The sequence below is a fragment of the Spermophilus citellus genome, assembly GCF_964194105.1.
Source record: "Spermophilus citellus genome assembly, chromosome: 15".
Classification (NCBI taxonomy): Eukaryota; Metazoa; Chordata; class Mammalia; order Rodentia; family Sciuridae; genus Spermophilus; species Spermophilus citellus.
This window is the reverse complement of record NC_138195.1, coordinates 63,160,115-63,181,568: the sequence shown is the minus strand read 5'-3', so window position 1 is coordinate 63,181,568 and position 21,454 is coordinate 63,160,115. Positions and strand designations below refer to the sequence as shown.

At 32.9% G+C, this 21,454-nt stretch overlaps 1 protein-coding gene across 11 annotated transcripts in view; it reads right to left on the bottom strand.

The window, feature by feature from the left end:
- Positions 1-21,454, bottom strand: part of EXOC6 (exocyst complex component 6) — a 223,468-nt gene that overhangs the window by 95,587 nt on the left and 106,427 nt on the right. For all 11 annotated transcript variants that reach the window (XM_081268555.1, XM_081268556.1, XM_081268552.1 and 8 more), the window contains 5 exons: positions 14,508-14,554; positions 14,260-14,380; positions 12,687-12,758; positions 9,375-9,472; positions 3,282-3,387 (listed from right to left, as the gene is read on the bottom strand). In XM_081268555.1, the coding sequence (XP_081124681.1) occupies positions 3,282-3,387; positions 9,375-9,472; positions 12,687-12,758; positions 14,260-14,380; positions 14,508-14,554 (444 nt within the window). The remainder of the gene's footprint in view (positions 1-3,281; positions 3,388-9,374; positions 9,473-12,686; positions 12,759-14,259; positions 14,381-14,507; positions 14,555-21,454) is intronic.

Sequence of the window (21,454 nt, the reverse complement as noted above, 5' to 3'; positions counted from 1 at the left end):
ATTGTTTTTGAAAATTCTGAAAAAGTCACTCTAATCATTACAAAATATAAAAATTAAATTGACCTCATATTTGAATTAATAGTAAATAATTACATAAATTCTATTGCTGCTTTTCTACTTTATTTTTTATATTTTAAAGAAATCCAAAATAATTCTGAAAAAACTGCAGCAATTTAATCTTATACTTAAAATCATTTTGGTATACTTCCAACAAGCAGAGACAGCACATATCAATACCTCTTTGTGTTCTGATGATGAGCATTGTACAGAAAAAAATCTAATAGCTTACTACTTTGTATCCATAATACTTGTATACTTTGTATGATATCATACTCCTATGATTTCAATGACCATGCAAATGTCAGTATTTCCCAAATCTACAATTCCAGATTGAATCTTTCTCTTAATGTCCAAATCCGTATATCTAACTACCTACTGGACACTCCCTTTTGCTATACTATTTCAGACACAATAGATCCAAAAGTGAAATGATCATCTCTTTTTTTTTCAAAACCTGTTCCTTTTGTGTTTCCCATCATAGTGAATGCCACCACTATTCAAGATAGAAATTTAGTTATTATACTTGACTTCTTTTATTTTCCTTATCCCTCATAAGCAAATAACCATCAGCTTCTGTTGTTCAACTTCCTAATTACCTCCTAAGTCAGGTTCCACAACTACAGCCCCTATTCAGGTCACCAACCCCTCTCAATTGGATAACTGTAAAAATGTCTTAGCTGGACTCCCTGCTACCAGTCTTACTCTTTCCAATCATCACAGGTTAGCCAGAATGATATTCCTAAAGCACAAATCTAATTATGTTGTTACTGCTTAAAACTTTTCAGTGACTTGCCTCTGAGGCTAAACTCTCCAACATTATTGACAAGAGCTATTATGGTCTGACCCTTTCTATTTCTCCAATTACATTTCTTTCTTTCTTTTTTGGGGGGCTACAGAGGATCTAACCCAGGGCCACTTTACCACTGAGCTACATTCCCAGCCATTTTTTATGTTTTATTTTGAGACAGGGTCTCACTAAGTTGTTGAGGCTAGCCTCGAACTTGCAATCTTCCTGAGTCACGAGGATTACAGGCATCTTCCAATTACATTTCTGGATCTTCATCTACTAAACTTCATCAACTGTACTTTACACTACAGAATTACAGCCTTTCTACATGCAGAAATGATTTTTCTAAATTAGGAGCTTAATCTAAGGAATAAATGAATATATTGGAAGATCCTCACAAGAAAATTTTATTTTAAATTATAAACCTACTTAGAATTATTTAGCATAATTGGAAAGGACAGTAAACATCACTCAGTTCTACCTCATTTGACAGATTAGATTAGGCCCTAATACCCAAATAAGGTAAGTCACTTGGCCATAGTAAGCTACAAGCAGAGCTAATGTGCGAATCCAGCTTGGTTCAGTGCTTTATTTCAGTGGCAGGTGGGGGTAGGTATTGAGGATTTAACCCAGGGGTACTTTACCACTAAGTTATATCCCTTGTGCTTATTTTTTATTTTGAGACAGGGCATCACTAAGTTGCTAAGACTGGCCTCAAACTTGTTATCCTCCTGTCTCAGCCTCTCGAGTCACTGGATTATAGGTGTGCAGCACCACACCTGGCTGGTTCAGTGCTCTTGACACAGATGCTATAGTCTGAATGAACTCCTTACCAGTAACTACAAACAAAAGAAAACAAAACCAAGCCATGAGAGGGAGAATATTCTAGTAATGTTTCTTGACACAGGGACAACTCTGGGACTTTAAAAAATATAGAATTAGAAGAATTATTCTGATCTTTTAGCAATGTTAGCTATAATCTAAAAGCTATGCATTTAATTGTTTTTTTCTATATTTAGTGATTATTACACATTTATGACTAAGTTGTACATAAAAATATGACAAAAATTTACAGTGACAATTCACTCTGATTTCAGTCTTGCTTATTCTGACAATAAAGATATAGAAAATAAGCAGGTGCATGCCTGTAATCCCAGCAGATAAGGAGGCTGAAGGAGTCAAGAAGATCACAAGCTCAAAGCCATTATTAGCAACTTAGCAAGGCCCTGTCTCGACCCTCATTGCTATACAAAATTACATATAAGAGGTTGTGAGAGGAATGGGAAAATAAACAAGGAGAGAAATGAATTACAGTAGATGGGGTAGAGAGAGAAGATGGGAAGGGAGGGGAGGGGGGATAGTAGGGGATAGGAAAGGTAGCAGAATACAACAGTTACTAATAGGGCATTATGTAAAATTGTGGATGTGTAACCGACGTGGTTCTGCAATCTGCATTTGGGGTAAAAATTGGGAGTTCATAACCCACTTCAATCTAATGTATGAAATATGATATGTCAAGAGCTTTGTAATGTTGTGAACAACCAATAAAAAAATAAATAAAATAAAATAAAATATAAAAAAAAAGGGCTGGGGATATGGCTCAGTGGTTAAGTGCACCTGGGTTCAAACCCTGGTACCATACACAAGAAAAGTAGGAAAGCACTGAATTTATAAAGAACTGAAAAAAAAAAGAAGCAAAAACAAAAATAAAGAAAATAAAATAGGTGACAGCTGCAGGAAATATGCTATTCATATTCATACTCAAATCTCATAAGATTTGAGTCTCTCCAGCAACACTGGATAATTGTAATTGTGTGTGCATGTGTGTGTGTGTGTGTGTGTGTGTGTATGCACTCATGTGTATCCCAGAATATCCCTCATATTGATCTACTTCCTTTCTCTACCCTGTCTTTTATTTAGGTATCTTGACTCTAAAAATATATCCCTTCTTCCAGAGGAAATATGCAAGGAGCTATTGCCTTCATATATCTTTTACTTAACCAAGATAAAATTTTTATAGAACTATACTTCCTTTAAAAAGCCACAATAAGATCTCCCACAGTGCTGAATATTTCAAAGAAATTCTCTTCTCTTTCCCTCGATATATTCTTATTAAAATAATTCATTCAACATTTAGTACATATAACTTGGAATTCACTCAATGGTTAAGTACTTGCCATAAGAATCCACCTAACATTTGGGATAACATTTCCTTTTAGCATCCCCAGGAAAGCCCTTCTTCTTTTCATCAAAATAGTAGAATAATAGCATAATCTTTAAAAGTTAACAAAATATAAATAAATTTCTCAAATAATACAACCAAAAAATTGTCCCCAAAAGCCATTCTTACTTACAATATCAGGTTAATTTTATGTCATAATACAGATCATGAATTTATTTTTTTTAAATTCTTAAATTAAAAACTAATTCATACCTTCTCAAGGTCTGGATCTTGAAAGGGAAACTTGCTGGTGACTATTTTATATTCTTCTTCACTGACAATAGGGATGGGGCTATAATTATCTTCTTCAAAAATATCCCTGTTAAGAAAGGAGAATTAAAAAATTATTAGAAAATATATCATTAAAGCATTATAAGACAGTATCTTAAGAGCCCAACTACAACAAAAGCATTTTTATTTGTCAGTTATAAGTCCAAATAGGAAAATACTGTCTAATCATCTACAATTCTAAAATACAGTATAAATCTTGTCTCTCAAAATTCATGTGTTATACCCTGCCAGTACTTTCAGTTTTCTAGTCTAGAACAATTCTTAAGATATAGTCTGAACAAGAAGTTCATCATTGGCATTAAAAACATATCCACGAGATGAAGCATATTCAAATCAGATTTTAAAAAATATTTTCAGTTGTAGATGAACATAATACCTTTAATTAATTAATTAATTAATTTTTATGTGGTGGTGAGAATTGAAACCAGTGCCTCACATGTGTGAGACAAGCGCTCTACCACTAGCTAGAACCCCAAGACCAATCAGATTTTTTTGATACAGAGAGTTTTCAAATTGTCTTGTGCCTTCTCTCTTCCCAACTAGACCACAAGCACTTGATGAACCAAATATTATATTTATTTAGTTTCTCACAATGTTGTGATTATAAAGGACCTTTTATAGTTAGTGAGACAGAGACATGTACTACTGATCACCTATTCATGTGCTCCCCTACACAGCCCCCCTACAGTTAGGAAGGATCACATAACTAGTTGTTGTCACTGGCTATGAACGGAAGGGATACTTTGAGTCTAAAGTATTTATGAGCCAACTGTGTAACCCTCCTCCCCATAGTGACAAAGGAAGCAATATGTTGAGGAGACAGAATCACAAATATAAATAGCTTGGATCTCTGATTACTAAACCCACGGTAGACTTCAGTATAAATAAGAAATTGTCTGTGTAGAGATTTGGGGAGTTTTGTTGTTTTTCTGTAGCTGCAGCATAATACAGCCTATCCTAAGGTAGCTGCTGCTGTTCAATTAGTTATATATATATATATATATATATATATATATATATATATATATATATATATATATAGAGAGAGAGAGAGAGAGAGAGAGAGAGAGAGATGGACACAATATCTTTATTTATTTATTTTTATGTGGTGCTGAAGACTGAACCCAGTGCCTCACATGTGCGAGGCAGGCACTCTACCACTGAACTACCGTCCCATCCCAAGTAACTTATTTTTATTCAACAATTTGGTTAAATATTTACTATACCTAGTATATTCTAGGCTTTGAGCTGTGATGAAAATTCCTTACTTCATAAAGATAAAAGCAAGATCCTGGCCAGGCATGGTGGTGCACACCTGTAATCCCCATGGCTCGGGAAGCTGAGGCAGGAGGATAGCAAGTTCAAAGCCAGCCTCAGCAAAAGCGAGGCATTAAGCAACTCAGTGAGACTCTGTCTCTAAATAAAATACAAAATACGGCTGAGGATGTGGCTCAGTGGTTGAGTGCCCCTGAGTTCAATCCCCAGCACCACTCCCCCACAAAAAGCCAGATCCCTGTCCTTGAATCAAATACAAGAGACAGATATACAAATTATGTTTATAATGAGATGTTTTACATATAATAGAGAGTTACAAGAATCAAAAACAGGATGAGGGAAGAAGTAACTATGAGAGCAGGTGGAGGAATATCTCATGGAAAATTCTACAGAAGAGCTATGGACTCTGTAGATGAAAAGAAACATTACTGATGAGATCATGGGAGAAAAACAATTGGGACAGAAGGAACATATGTTCAAAGGCATAAAGAGTGAAAAAGTATAAATATCAGGTGGTGTCAAACAATATTGAGATATTGCCAGAGTCTAAAGGTTATTAGGCATATGTTGAAAGACGAGGTTGAGCAGCTTGACAAACTCAGGTACACAGACTTTATCCTTGAGGTAATAAAGGTTTTAGGAAGTAGAATGTCATAGGAAGATTGGTACTATATGGGAGAACAAATTGGAAAAAGGCCAATAATGAGTACAAAAAGACCAGTTAGAAAGACTGAGGAATAACCTAAATAAAAGGCAAGGAGGGTTTGACTTAAAACTATAGTAGAGAAGGCAGAAAAAAAGGTAGCATAAATAAGTGCCTTTAAAAAAAGTAGAATGTACAGGACCTAAAATTAAATAGGATTGTGGAAGAGAATATATTTATGACAAATCTGGTTTCTAGAGAGGGCAAATGAATAAATTATATATAACTCATCAGAGACATTTTGTTGAGGTAAGGCACATAGAGAAATGTGTGGTTTGGGTAGCGAATGATGTCTAGTTGATAAAAATTATTCTTAGGTCTTAATAACAGGATAGAAATATAGACACAGGTTTGTAAATCATGATGGCACACAAAGTAAGGCATAGCTCACTTAAAACATAGTGATAAGCTTCTATTTATTCTATTCCATTCTAAATATTGTTTAAAAATAAAGTAAAAAGATTAAAAAGCAAGTTATAGGATTGGAGTTATAGTACCAAATTCTACAAACATACAATGAGGGCCTATTCTGTGCAAAACAGTGCATTAGGGCTAAGTAATCAAGAATATATAAATAGCTCCACAACATTGGTCTGGGCAATGATATTTTGGATATAATCTTAAAAGCACAAACAACAAAAGCATAAGTAGACAAATGGGACTACATCAAACTAAAAAGCTTCTGCACAGCACAGGAAACAAGAGTGAAGGAACAACTTAGATTAGGAGAAAATAGTTGCTAATATATATATCTGATAAATCTGGTAAGAGATTAATATAAAAAAATAAAAGGAACTCAACAGCAAGAAGAAAATGTGGTACATATATACAATGGAACCATTTGACCTTAAAAATAAAGGAAATTCTTTCAATTGCAATAAAATGAACAAACTTTTAGGATATAAGTGAGATAAACCAGGCAAAGGAAGACAAGTACTAAGGATCTCACTTGCTTGTAGAATCTTAAAAAAGCCAAACTCATAAAAAGTAGAGAGTAGAATAGTAGTTACTGGAGGGTGGTTACCCCTCTTACTAGAGACAAGGGGTGAGATGAGATGTTGGTCAAAGGGTATGAAGTTGCAGTTAGAAAGGAAGAATAAATTTTTGAGATCTGTTGCACAGCAAGGTGACTATAATTAATTATGTGGCGTGTATTTCCAAACAGCTAAGAGAGTAGATTTTAAATACCTGCACTACAAAAAAGTATGCATATAAGATGATGAGTATAGCTGGGCATGGTGGCTTAGGAGGCTGAGGCAGGAGGAGCAAAGTCAGCCTCAGCAACATATCAAGGCCCTAAGCAACTTAGCAAGCAAGACCCTATCTCAAAAGAAAAAATAAAACAAAGGGCTGGGTATGTGCTCAGTGATTAAGCACCCCTGGATTCAATTCCTGGTACCAAAAATACACACACACACACACACACACACACACACACACACACACAATGGGTATGTTAGTTTGATTTAATCATCAATAATATATTATTAAAATATCACATTATGTTCCATAAATATAAACAATTATTATTTGTCAACTAAGAATGATAAATAAATAGCCAGGTGTGGTGGAACACACCTGCAATTCCAGCAGCTTCAGAGGCTAAGGCAGGAAGATTGCAAGTTCAAGGTCAGCCTCAGCAACTTAATAAGATTCTGTTTCAAAATAAAAAAATTAAAATGGGCTGGGGAAGGGGCTCAATGTTTAAGTGCCCCTCAATACAATCACTGGTAATAATAATAATAATAAATAATTAAAAAGCATGGGTATATAAAATGTATAAAAAATTAATAAAACATTGGTACTCATAATGTGGTCAGAGAGAACTACATATAGATAAAGTATACTAGTAGTGAAATTATAAATTCTGCCATGGATACGGTCGAGTTTTAATTATTCAGTACTGATGAAAATTTTTACTTTTTCCCCCATTTTACTGTTAGATTGTTAATTCACTACTTGTAAAATATTTGAAGATATAAATCAGGGTAAGTCAAGCCAAGCTAAAACTTTACTATTTCCAAAAAATGTAGGCAAAAAATGTGACCTACAATGATGTTGAGAATTATGTATTACAATCTGTAAACTATCATTTGTTCTCCTCCACTATTACTTTGAAGAATAAAGTTCATCTTAACTCTATTTGAATGAACTCCTTAGCTTTCCAAAGAAAAGGTACTTCCTGATTTCCTTAATTTGGGGGAGTAATGTCACTGCTAGAAGTCTTAAGATAGATAAAAGAGAATGGCTGGCTCAATATAATCCAGCAACAATTATAAAATCTCAAACTTTCTTCTGAAGAGGCCAAATAAATAACAACTCTAAGATTTTACAAGTATAAAGATATTATATCATGGGGCTAGAGTTGTGGCTCAGTGGTAGAGCACTCGCCTAGCACTTGCAGGGCCCTGGGTTCGATCTTTAGCACCAAAAAATAAATAAATGAAATAAAGTTATTTTAAAAAGATATTATATCACATCATATCATAGTATATGTTATAGATAACTGCCTCTATTAATAAGCACTATTGTCATCTCTTAAATAATATAAAAAATTGATGATAATAATATGGACTTATCAGTATTGTCAATTATTTCAACCAAGACATCATCTTGACAGTATTACTCCTAAAAAATGTTAACACAATAAGCTCAAATAAGAATCTATTTAGTTTATTTTAATTTTAATATAAATGTACCATCTTATAAATATGACACAATGTAAATATAATTTTAATATGTGTACCACCAATTAATAAGATTTCTATTATAGAATTCGGAAGGTTAATTTCCCTACAAACTGTTGGGGTAAGTGTTAAGCTGGTATTTTTAATTTAAAATCATCAGACATTACTGACATATTACTTTTATCATATTTTGGACAACCTAGAAGATCTCAAGATTGACTTTTTTTCTGAAAGAGAAAGAGAGGGAGGGAAAGAGTGAGAAAAGGAGGAACAAAGTAAAAAAGGAAGAGAGAAGACAGGAAGGTAGGAAGAGGGAGGGAGGAAAGCTTTCAGTAATTAAAAGCAAGGGCAGATTTCTCTTTTCATGGCAATGCAAAGTCTCACAGATATTAAAATACTTTAATCCATGTCTTCAGGTAAGTGGTTATAGTAAAGGCAATTTTCCTATTTAGAGTCTCCACAATTCTTAATCTACTTAGGTTATTTGTTAAAAAAAAAAAACATTTTCTCCAAACCAAATTTAATGGCTATAAATTTCAGTTTTGTATATGAAATTCCTTTGAATATTCATAGACTTTTAGGTATCTAATTATTTGCTGAAAATTACCGATATTAACTAAAAGTAAGTACAATTAAAAATTGATTCTAAATGGTATAGTCACTATAGAAGACAGTATGGCAGTTTCTCAAAAAATGATATATTTACCATATCCTGGGTATAAACTCAAAAAGATTAAAAGTAGGAACTCAAACAGATATATGTATAGGCATGTTCACAATAGCATTACTGACAATAGCTAAAAAATAGAAACAACCTAAATGTCCATCAACAAGTGAATGGAAAAACAACATGTGGTAAAAAGAAACAATGGAACATTATTCAGCCTTAAAAAGGAATGAAATTCTAATTAATATATTCACTGTGAATGAACCTTCATGATATTATGATAAGTAAAATGATCCAGACACTAAAGGACAAATATTGTATGTTTCCACTTACAGGAGTTACCTAAAACAGTTAAATTTTAGAGATAAATGAAATTTTAGAGGACGGTGGTACTGCCAGGTACTGAGAAAAGAAGAATGGGAGTTACTGTCTAGTGGGTACAGAATTACTGTTTGAGAAAATAAAAAGTTTCTAGAGATAGATGGTGGCAATGGTTGCAACAAGGTAAATGTACTTAACAACACTGACCTGTACATTTTAAAATGATTAAAATGGTCAATTTTATGTGTACTTTACCATATTAGAAATTGATTATAAGCATTTTGGGGGGCTATATGCAAAATCAATTGATTGAGCATTTGACAAACTTATTCATTACATTAAGGCACATGGCTTAGACTAACCTGAAAACTCCAGCCCATTTCTTAAGCAGTGTTTCATTGTATTGATCTCTTATTTCAAATAAAAGGTCAAAAAGTCGGTTCACTGGAAAACCATAACCCTAAAATACCAAAAAAGAAACAAAAAAGCAGATAAACAAATGTATAAAAATATTTATAAAAAATGGTGGGAACACTAAAGAATCATTTGGAAGAGTTCACTAAAGCACGTTGTACGTCACTCTGAAAGCATACAATGATTTTTAAACTTTCTACTGAATTGCATTAAGATAGAGGTCCAGAAAGAGTTTTAAAGGACTGGAAATTTTTTCCCACTTCTCTCTTTTCAGTCAGGACTTCAGTGTTAACCTCAAAAAGTATTAAAGAGTCAAGATGGGAAAGAGTTCAAGATTAATGTTCTACATAGCTGTGTACCTAAAGAGTAAACAAGAGGAAAAGGAACAAATTTGTCTAGAAAATGGTGACTTCCTTTTGTACCTTCAATTTCAGATTTACTTTTTTGCTTATAAGGAAAATTTGTATCTTTCCATTAATTACATATGTACTCCCTAAACTTTAGTCCTTTATACTCCGAGCTCACTGAAATCCTACCCATTCTGGGGCCAGACATCTTTTCTTACTTTGCAGAGTTGTCCCTTTTCCTCTCCAAGGTTTTTCCTTCATCTCTGTTCTCTTTCTGTAAGAACTATTCCATGGATTATCTACTTATTCTATTATGTCTTCAGTTTTCCCTAGCTCCTTTCCCTTAGCTAAATAAACATGCTAAACTGTCTCCTATCTTTAAACTAACAACAACAAAGAGACCAAAAAAGTCCTCTCTGAAATTTTTGTGGTTCCTAGGTGTTTCCCTTTCGCTTCTTTTATGGCCACCCCTAATGCAATCTAATTCCCATTCCTACTCCTTTATTTAAACTGCTCAACAATGTGAAAGATTATCTCCTAAATATAAAATTCCATGATCTCAAGGGAGACCTCTTCCTTGAAACTCCTCTGCTTTGAATTCTGTAACACCACCTTACTCTCCTTGTTCTTTACATCTATAAACAATCCTTCCAGTTCCTTGTTTAATTTCTATCACTGTCTTTCTACCTTTTCTTTTAATTCTCTAGAGCAATATTAACTCTAATGACTTTAATGACTATTTTTCTGATTATTCTGAATCCATATGTCTAGCTAGACCTCTCTAAATTCCAGACAATTAATTCCAATAAATTACAACATCTTGTTAGAAAATCCACTCAGGTAGCCAACAATCACATTAAAATTAACTTATTTTCTCCCTTTCTAACTAAACCATGTGTCTTTTTACTTTCTATCTATGGTAATAATTCTATCATCAATACAGTTTTTCAAGAGAAAAATTTCAATATCACCTAAACTCCCTTATATATATTTAATCAGTCACCAAAAACTTTTCATTTTTCATCCTTCACAAATCTCCTTCAAATCGTTCTTCTAGAAATATTCCCAGTATAACTGAATTATTTCAGGTCCTTCATATCTCTTGCATAGGCCATTGTAAGAGTTTCCTAAACTAAAATCACACCCACCTATTTCAACTGAATAGATTCTCAACCCTCAAAATTACCAACCATTCAAAAATGCAAAACCAATCATACCATTCCCCCTAAAAAGTAAAAAAGATTTACTAAACTCCCTCCCACAAGACCTGCCACAATCTAATTTAAACTACTTCATCAATTTCATCACCACTATTTGTACTTCCTTGCTCATACCCACATACTAGTTTCTAACATAATCAAGCTGCTAAATCAGTCTCGAATTCACCATCCCAAACTAGATCTAAAGTTTGCACATGCTTTTCTCTTAATGTCCTTTCCTTCCTATCAGCTTGCTGAACTCATCCTTCAAAATCTAGCTCAAATTTCAACTCTCTGTATATAGCCTTCCCCAACTCCTGGAATCAAAATTAGTCATTCTATCTTCTGTGAGCTAGTACTCTTTAACATATTGTTTTATTATATTGTTTATTAAATTCATTATTTGTTTACAAGTAAATTGAATTTATTAAAACCAAGGATTTTTATGTCCATACTTTCTTACTAATTTCTATGGCTCCACCATTTTATATATCAAATAACTGCTAAAAGGATGCTTAAAAAGTGTTAATGAATAAATTAATCTATGTTTACTTTCAATTTGCCTAACAGTCAGTAAGCAGAACTAGGAATGTGCTGGTGTTACTTTTTACTTTATTGTTTAGTCACCTTGTTTTAAATGATAAAACACTGGTACTTTAAAAAGCAAAATTTCCTTAAGATGGCCAATTTAAAAAACTAAAAATTAGTTGGGTGCAGTGGCACATGCTTGTAATCCCTGCTACTTGGGCAGCTGAGACAGAAGGATTACAAGTTCCAGATAAGCTTCAGCAATTTTATGAGACTTTGTCTCAAGATAAAAAACATTAGAAAGAGTGGGGATGCAGCTCATGGTAAAGCACCCCTAGACTGAATCCCTAGTACCAGAAAAAAATTATATGACATTCCTTAACTGGTTTTAATGAAAAAGACAGGTCCATTGTTCAATAGGTTTAAATTTAAAAGCCAGATAAAAATCCTCCAAATAATAAGTCTGTCAATTTTCAGCAAAATGAAAACTGCAGCATTTCTGAATAAGTGAAAAGGACTGGTGTCCTCCTTAATCTTATTTTAAAGTAGTAAAATTAGAAGGGTATTCTTGGCAAGGGTTTACATAACCATCACTGCTGCTTTTACAATGCAACAATTTTCCAATTTTCTTTGATTTCCTGCAAAGGTCGTTAGAACCATGTCAAATACTCTAGATTTAGTTGTTCTGAAAGTGCCAATCCAAAAACTGTAATGATCTACAAAGAGATAAGGAACTTGTACCAGAAGATAAATCAATGTTGTTAAACTACACTGACAAATTATCACCCATAGCAAAATGCCAATTGTCCTAAACACTGTACTTAATAATATAGTTAATTCACATTCTGACAAAAACTCCTTTTTGTTGCATATCTAACAATATGCAAATATAGCTATTTCATACTTACAAAAATGCTAGCCTGTTTTAATAAAAAAGTTAATTCTAACCATAAAATCCCATAAGTTTAAGCATAAAAACAAAAATGCAATCAATTCTCTGTTATTTTAGAAGGAAGTGGTATGAATAGTTTGAGGTAATAGGAGAATGCTAATACATAAGTAAACATTTATTACTATATATTTACTACCATTAATCCACAATAAAAAAAATTAGCATGCTTTCTGTATTTTGTATGTCTTTAAGTGCTCAAAACAGCCATTAATTGAACGTTAGGTTATTACTCACCTGCAAAGTATCTGCAAAAATTACAATGAGATTCTTCAGCTCCAGAACAAGATCAGGATCAGTGCAATAAGACTGAGGGAACAAGGATGGGTTATCGTGGAGATGGAAACACAACACAGGGCGGGAGGGTGGGGGAAAGACAGAGACATTTAATTAAAAATTAAGAAATAAGAACCCCAAAAAAGTTTCTTTTAATTTAACAGACTTCAGAATAAAATTAAAATCTTTATTAGTCAGATCCACAGCTGGGCTTCTTCTACTTGGTATAAATTTTTAGGGAGATTATTTAAAGTAACTATTTTTTTCTGAAATTTGCACAATATAAACCTTGGACAAAACAATAATACTTATATTTCTAAAACTTTTAAGATTTTAAGAAACTAGTTATTTTAAACTGACACAATGGATTTAATATAGACCATGCATTTTTAGTTTTCATTCATTTATTCCCCCTCTTATAAAAATATATAATGTATTATTTTTTAACATAAGAATAACAATTAAAATATCTGGAATTATTTTTTAACAGCATTTAATGAGATTTTGAATGTGATATATTGCATTTAATAATATAATTTAACATTTAATGTCATGGAATTAATAGGAAACATACCATAATTTTATATACTTAGAACTGATCTGATAAAATGTATTATTCAGTGGTATAGCACTTCCCTAGTACATGTGAGGTCCTGGGTTTGATCTCCAACACCCGCCTCTGCCCCCCCAAAAAGTATTACTCTTTATTAATATGTCAGAAAAAGTTCCAGTTCATAGGATAGTGCATCTAGATTCCTGATAAATAAAAATGTAGTGTGTTTACAATCTAAATATTATATATGATAATTAATCCTCCCTCAAGATATTTTAAATCTCTATTTAATCAATAATAAAATAATTATAAATATCAAATTATAAAATTTGAATTCGGTGATATTTTACTGAGGGTTAGTAAACTAAGATAGTTTAGACTGTCTTATTAAAGAAAAGTCTGACCAATTTTTAATTTCAATCTTGCTTATGACACTAACATATTTATGATTTCCACAAAAAGCCTTAGGAAAATATTTGCTCAATTTTAGTCCATAAAAACTTCTCATTACACAAAGGTTCATTATTTCAAATGAGTTCAACTTTTTAAAACTGAAAATTTTTCATAAATTCATAATTGTAGTGTACTACTGCAAATTATAAACATTGAAAAACAAGTTCTATTGAGTTTTAATGGTGGAGCTTATTTTGGAAACAAAGAATTTGGAATGATAATTAAAAATCCTTTCTTCATGGTGCTTTTCAGTGATCCAATAAAGAGGTCAGTTGAGACTAATGAGACCAGCTTAATTCTTTATTTTCTATAATGCTAGAATAAAAATGTCTTGGGAAGCCCCCGTCAGTTGCAAAATCCAGAGTGATATTACCAGAAACATAAAGGCCTAACATTACTGCTTTCAAATGGAAGAAATTACCAAAAAATGCAGAAAGATGGAAGTACAGTTTTCCTTTGAATTGTGTAACTCCAAAGTTCTTGAAGTAACCGAATTAAAATTTTAGTAACAAAAATTGTCTGACTTACTGAATGAGCTCTAAGGACAGCAATTATCTTTGAGAGGGCCATGTTCCAAAGTTCATCAGTGTATGCCCTGGTTACTAATCCTTGAGTCACATGTAAAATGTGATCTTCCACAACAAAGAACCTAGAATAGTAATTACCAACACAGCATGTGTTAAAAAAATTTTTTAAAAGCCCAAATAGAAAATGTTTATTTCTTATGTTTAACATAATTAAAATTAATAATAGTTACTTCCATATTAGATACATACCCTACAATTTGAGTGAAATATCTTCTATAGCCATCAACTGTTTCATGCTTTAAATGAAAAACAAAAATCAATTTAAACCAATAAATACCAGTGATATAAAGGTTCCAAATCACTACAACTTCACTAACAAATATTTATTGACAGCCTACTGTATGCTACATATATTTTTAGGTACCAGAAATACACATGTAAATAACAAAAAATGCTTACAAATGAAAGAAGATAAGACATTAAATAAGTTAAAAGTAAATAGGATTTCAGAACCCCCTCTCAGCACCCAAGTTGAAGCTACCATCATCTCTTACTTGGGTTAACACATCATTTTCCTACCTAGTCTCCCTAGCTTCCAGCCTTACCCCCTATGGTATATTCTCATATAGCTGCAGGATAATGCTTTTCAAACAATAATCAGAACATTACATCTTCTGCCAAAAAGAACTTTTAGTGCCTGATGCAGTGGCATACACCTGTAATCCCAGTACTCAAGAGGTTGAGGCAGGAGGATTTTGAGTTCAAAGCCAGCCTCAGCAAAAGTGAGGTGCTAAGCAACTCAGTGAGACCCTGTCTCTAAACAAAAATACAAAATAGGGCTGGGGATGTGGCTCAGTGGTCAAGTGCCCCTGAGTTCAAACCCCAGTAACTTCCCCAGCCAAAGAAAATCTTTTAGTGCCTTTTCATATAACAAGTTTAACCTCTTAAAAATAGTCTACATTTGCCCATTGTTTATCATTTTAACAAAAGGCATAAAAGAAAACATTTGATCACCTGACTTGTCATTGATAAAAACTTGCTGGTAGAAAATATTTCATATTTCTATTGTTCAAATTATATATTTGCATATTTCATAAAAGTGATGAAATTTTCAAACTTCTGGGTCTTTTTTTTCAATTTTTGCAGGGAGAAGACTGTTAATACCTTCTAACTTAAAAAATACTGTGCTCAGAAACTATAGTTTACAATGACACCAAATGTTTGATATTCCTTGATACTTGCTTTATTCTATACAGAATGTAATTAAAAAAATTTTTATTATCCCATGTGTACTCTAAAAGAGTATATATACGTATGTGCAACTGTTGAAATAGGGTTCTCTATGTTCCATTAGATCAAGCCTCTTAAGCATACTGTATATTCTTACTGGCACTCTGTCCACTTGGCTTTCAAGATACTGAGACAACTGAAAATCTACTATGCTTGTGGATTTTTCCACTTCTCCTTGTAATTATGGCAAATGTGCTTTAAATATTTCCAATCAATGTTATTAAGTGCACACAGGTTTATAATTATAATGTTTAACAACTCTAAGACACACATATATTTTATTTTTTTATCATTATAGGCTTTATCTTGTATTATATGAAAGTATATACTTGGTTTTTATTCCTTTAGAAATTACCCTAAACACCACATTATATATCTGTAAGTAATCAAACTCTAAAATTAGTCAAACATTTTTGCTGCTCTTCTAGACAATTCAGACACTTTCATTAACTCCCATCTCATTCTAATGTTTATGTTATTATTTTGTATTTTAATTCCATCTTAAGTCCATAATATCTTATTGAAAATTTTGTACCGTCAACATAGGTTTATCTACATATTTATACTTTCTTCACTATTCATTCCTTCTCACATCTCCTATCTTCCACATGGTCTCACTTTCCTTTTTCCTTTTCTTTTAAATTTTCCTTAAGTTCTGCTTTTCTTTGTTTAAAATATGTATCTTTGACCTTGTTTCCTAGGTTGACAGTTATTTTTGTTCGGCACTGATAATATTTCATTGTCTTGTTTACTTGATAATAATCTCTTCTGAGTATTTTAAGATTGATTTATCTTTGTTTTTATGTACAGTTTATTGGCATATAATTTACATAGCATAAACCAACTCTTTTTCTACAGAGTTCACTAAATTTTGACAGATGTAGACAGTTGTGTAATCACTACCAAAATCAAGAAGTATAACTAGATTTCTAGCTCATAAGTTTCTTTTTACCCTTTTGCAGTGAACTATTTTGCCCAACTCCCAGCCTTTGACCACCACTAATCCCATTCTGTCCCACAGTTTTGCCTTTTCAAAAATGTCAAATAACATAACTTCATAATCTAATTTTCTTACTTAGAATAATGCTTTTGAAGTGTATCCATTTATCTATGTTTATCAATTCCTTTTTATTGCTGAGAAGTATTCCATTACATGAATATGCAACAATTTGTTTATCTACTCATGTGGATTAACCACAATTTATCAACTAGTTCACAGAAATTCAGGTTGGTTCAAGTTTGGACATTTATTAATAAAACTACTATAAACATTCACATATGAACCACTGTATAAAAACATATTTTCATTTCTTCTGAGTAAAAATCTAGGATTGGGGATGTAGGGTTTTATGTTAATTCATTATCTTAAATTGCCAAACTGTTTTCCAAAGTGGTAGTGTAATTTCTATACCCACCACAGTATAATAGAATTCTAACTGTTCTACATCCTCATCAGCACTTGGTATTATCAATTTTTTTAAAGTCAGTTATCCTAGTAAGTATGTCATAGCAATTCACTATGGTTTTAGCTTACATTTTCCTGACAAAAAATTATACTGAACATTTTTTTCATGTGTTTATTTACCATATGTATATCTTTGATAAAATGTCTATTCAAATTTTTATTGTCATTTTCAAAGCTAGTTTGTTTGTCTTTTAACTGTTGAATTATATAAGTTATTTTTATATTCTGGATATAAGCCCTTTGTTAGACATGAATTTTGCAAATATTTCTCCAAATGTCTTGCCCTTTGATTTTCTTGAAAATGCCTTTTTTAAAAAAATGTTTTTATAAGTTCATTATAGTTACACATAATAGTGGGGTTCATTTTGATATAATCACATATACATGGAATTTAGCTGTCTTCATTTCAGTCCCTAGCACTTTCTCTCTCCCGCCACCCTCCCTCCATCTCCTTATCCTTCCTCCTCTATTCTACTTATCTTCCTTCTGTTACTTATTTATTTTTAAGTATTTATTTTTTAGCTGTAGGTAGACACAATATCTTTATTTTCATGTGGTGCTGAGGATCGAACCCAGTGCCTCACACATGCTAGGTGAGCAGTCTACCTCTGAGCCACAACCCCAGCCCTATTTATTTATTTCTTAATTGGTGCTTTATAGATGTACATAAAGATGGAATTCACTGTGGTATATTTATATAGGTACATACTGTAATTTCCTCAAACTCATTCTGCATTTCCTTCTTTTCCTCCCTTTCCCCATCCCTCCTCCCTCCCCTCAATCTCTTTCCTGTAACACCACTGTTTTCTCTCTTTTATTTTTTGAGATCTGATTCCTACCTCCAAACCCCCATGCCCCTTTTTTTCCCTTACTTTACTCTAACTTCCATGGATGAGAGAAAACATTTGACCTTTGACTTTCTGAGTGTGGCTTAATTCATTTAGCATGATTCACTAGTGTTATCCGTTTACTAGCAAATGCCATTCTTTCATTTTTCTTTATGGCTGAATAAAACTCCATTCTGTACATACCACATTTTCTTAATCCATTCATCTGCTGATAGACACCTTGGCTGATTCCATAACTAAGCTGTTGTAAATTACACTGCTATAAACATTGACAGGCCTGTATCACCATAATATGCTGATTTTAGTTCTTTTGGATAAATATCCATAGTGAAATCGCTGGGTGATATGGTGGTTCTATTCCTAGTCTTTTTTTTCCTTTTTTTTTTATTGGTTGTTCACAACATTACAAAGCTCTTGACATATCATATTTCATACATTAAATTGAAGTGGGTTATGAACCCCCAATTTTACCCCAAATGCAGATTGCAGAATCACGTCGGTTAAACATCCACAATTTTACATAATGCCCTATTAGTAATTGTTGTATTCTGCTACCTTTCCTATCCCCTACTATCCCCCCTCCCCTTCCCTCACATCTTCTCTCTCTACCCCATCTACTGTAATTCATTTCTCTCCTTGTTTATTTTCCCATTCCCCTCACAACCTCTTATATGTCATTTTGTATAGCAATCAGGGTCTCCCTTCATTTCCATGCAATTTCCCTTTTCTCTCCCTTTCCCTCCCATCTCATGTCTCTGTTTAAAGTTAATCTTTTCTTCCTGCTCTTCCTCCCTGCTCTGTTCATAGTTGCTCTCATTATATCAAAGAAGACATTTGGTATTTGTTTTTTAGGGATTGGCTAGCTTCACTAAGCATAATCTGCTCTAGTGCCATCCATTTCCCTGCAAATTCCTGATTTTGTCATTTTTTAGTGCTGCGTAATATTCCATGGTGTATAAATGCCACATTTTTTTTATCCATTCATCTATTGAAGGGCCTCTGGGTTGGTTCCACAGTCTAGCTATTGTGAATTGTGCTGCTGTGAACATCGATTTGGCAGTATCCCTGTATTGCCCTTCTCAGACTATTCCTAGTCTTTTGAGGAATATCAATACTACTTTCCAAAGTGGTTATAGTAATTTGCATTCCCACCAACAATGTACGAGTGTACCTTTTTCCCCACATCCTCTCCTACGTTTATTATTTGTATCCTTGATGACTGCCATTCTAACTGGGGTAAGATGGAATCACAATATACTTTTGATTTGCATCTCCCTGATTGACAGGAATGTTGAGTATTTTTTCATATATTTATTGGTCATTTGTATTTCTTCTTTTGAGAAGTGTCTGTTTAGTTCTTTTGCCCATTCATTAACTGGGGTATTTTGACAATGGCTTTGAACAGCAGAAGTTTTTAATTTTGCTATTCAATTCATCAAATTTTGTTTTTGAGGATATTAAAATTATTTTAATAGACATAATATGAATCATAAGACCAGTCTATATAATAGCTCTTTAAAAATAATCTGTTATTGGGTTTTGTTTTATTTTTTTAATTAATTTTTTAATTTATATATGATAGGGGAATGTATTACAATTTTTCATATCTTTGGTTGTATACAAAGTATATTCACACCAATTCATGTCTTCATATATGTACTTTGAATAATAATGTCCATCACATTCCACTGTCATTTCTAATACCATTCCCCCTTCCTTCCCCTCCCACCCCTCTGCCCTATCTAGAGTTCATCAGTTCCTCTCATGCTTTGCCTCCCAACCCCACTATGAATCAGCCTCCTTATATCAGAGAAAATATTCAGCATTTGGCTTTTGGGGATTGGCTAACGTCACTTAGCATTACCTTCTCTAATTCCATCCATTTACCTGCAAATGCCATGATTTTATTCTCTTCTATTGCTGAGTAATATTCCATTGTGTATCTATGCCACACTTTTTCTTATCTATTCATCTATTGAAGGGCATTTAGGTGGTATCACAATTTAGCTATTTTGAATTGTACTGCTATAAACATTGATGTGCCTGTGTCCTGTAGTATGCTGTTTTTAAGTCCTTTGGGTATAGACCAAGGAGAGGGATAGCTGGGTCAAATGATGGTTCCATTCCCAATTTTCCAAGACATCTCCACACTGCTTTCCATATTGGTTGAACCAATGCAGTCCTAACAGCAGTGTATAAGTGTACCTTTTTCCCCACATCCTCGCCAATACTTACTGTTGTTCGTGTTCTTAATAGCTGCCATTCTGACTGGAGTGAGATGATATCTTAGTTTTGATTTGAATTTCTCTAATTGCTAGAGATGATGAACATTTTTTCATATATTTATTATATATTGTATTTCAATGATTGATTGTATATTCTCTTCTTCGAAGTGTCTGTTCAGGTCCTTGGCCCATTTATTGATTGAGTTATTTGGTTGTTTTGTTTTGTTTTGTTTTGTTTTTGGTGCTTAGCTTTTTTAGTTCTTTATACACCCTAGAGATTAGTGCTCTATCTGATATGTGAGGGTAAAGATTTGCTTCCAAGATGTAGGCTCTCTATTCACCTCACAGATTGTTTCTTTTGCTGAGAAGAAACTTTTTAGTTTGAATCCATCCCATTACTGATTCTTGATTTTCATTCTTGTGCCAAAGGAGTGTTATTAAGGAAGTTGGGGCCTAATCACAGATGATGAAGATTAGGGCCTACTTTTTCTTCTATTAGATGCAGGATTAATAGTTTTATTCCTGGTTTTAACCCTAGATCCTTGATCCATTTTGATTTGAGTTTTGTGCATGGTGAGAGGGGTTTAATTTCATTTTGTTGCATATGGATTTCCATTTTTCCCAGCACCATTTGTTGGAGAGGCTATCTTTTCTCCATTGCATGTTTTTGGCACCTTTGTCTAATATAAGATATTATAATTTTGTGGGTTAGTCTCTGTGTCTTCTATTCTGTATCATTGGTCTACCAGTCTGTTTTGGTGCCAATACCATACTGTTTTTAAACTACTCCACTTACAATAGCCTCAAAAAATATAAAATATTTGGGAATCAACTTAATGAAAGAGGTGAAAGATCTATATAATGAAAACTACAGAACCCTAAAGAGAGAAATCAAAGAAGACCTTAGAAGATGGAAAGATCTACCTTGCTCTTGGATAGGCAGAATTAATATTATCAAAATGACCATACTACCAAAAGCACTATACAGATTTAATGAAATTCTGATCAAAATCCCAATGACATTCCTCACACAAACAGAAAAAGCAGTCAAGAAATTCGTCTGGAAAAATAAGAGACCCAGAATAGCTAAAGCAATCCTTAGCAGGAAGAGTAAAGCAGGTGGCATCACTATACCAGATATCAATTCATCAAATTTTTTAAATCGTTCATGCTTTATGTATCTTACCTAAAGAAATGCTGCCCAATCCAAGGTCACAAAGGTTTTACCTTTCTTTCTTTCTTTCTAAAAGTTTATAAATTTGTCTCTTACATTTGGGTCTACGATCCATTTTTTAAATTGCTAAATGATGTTAAGAGTTAATATTCCTTTTTTTCTATTGCATGGAATCATATCATATCTTGTGAATA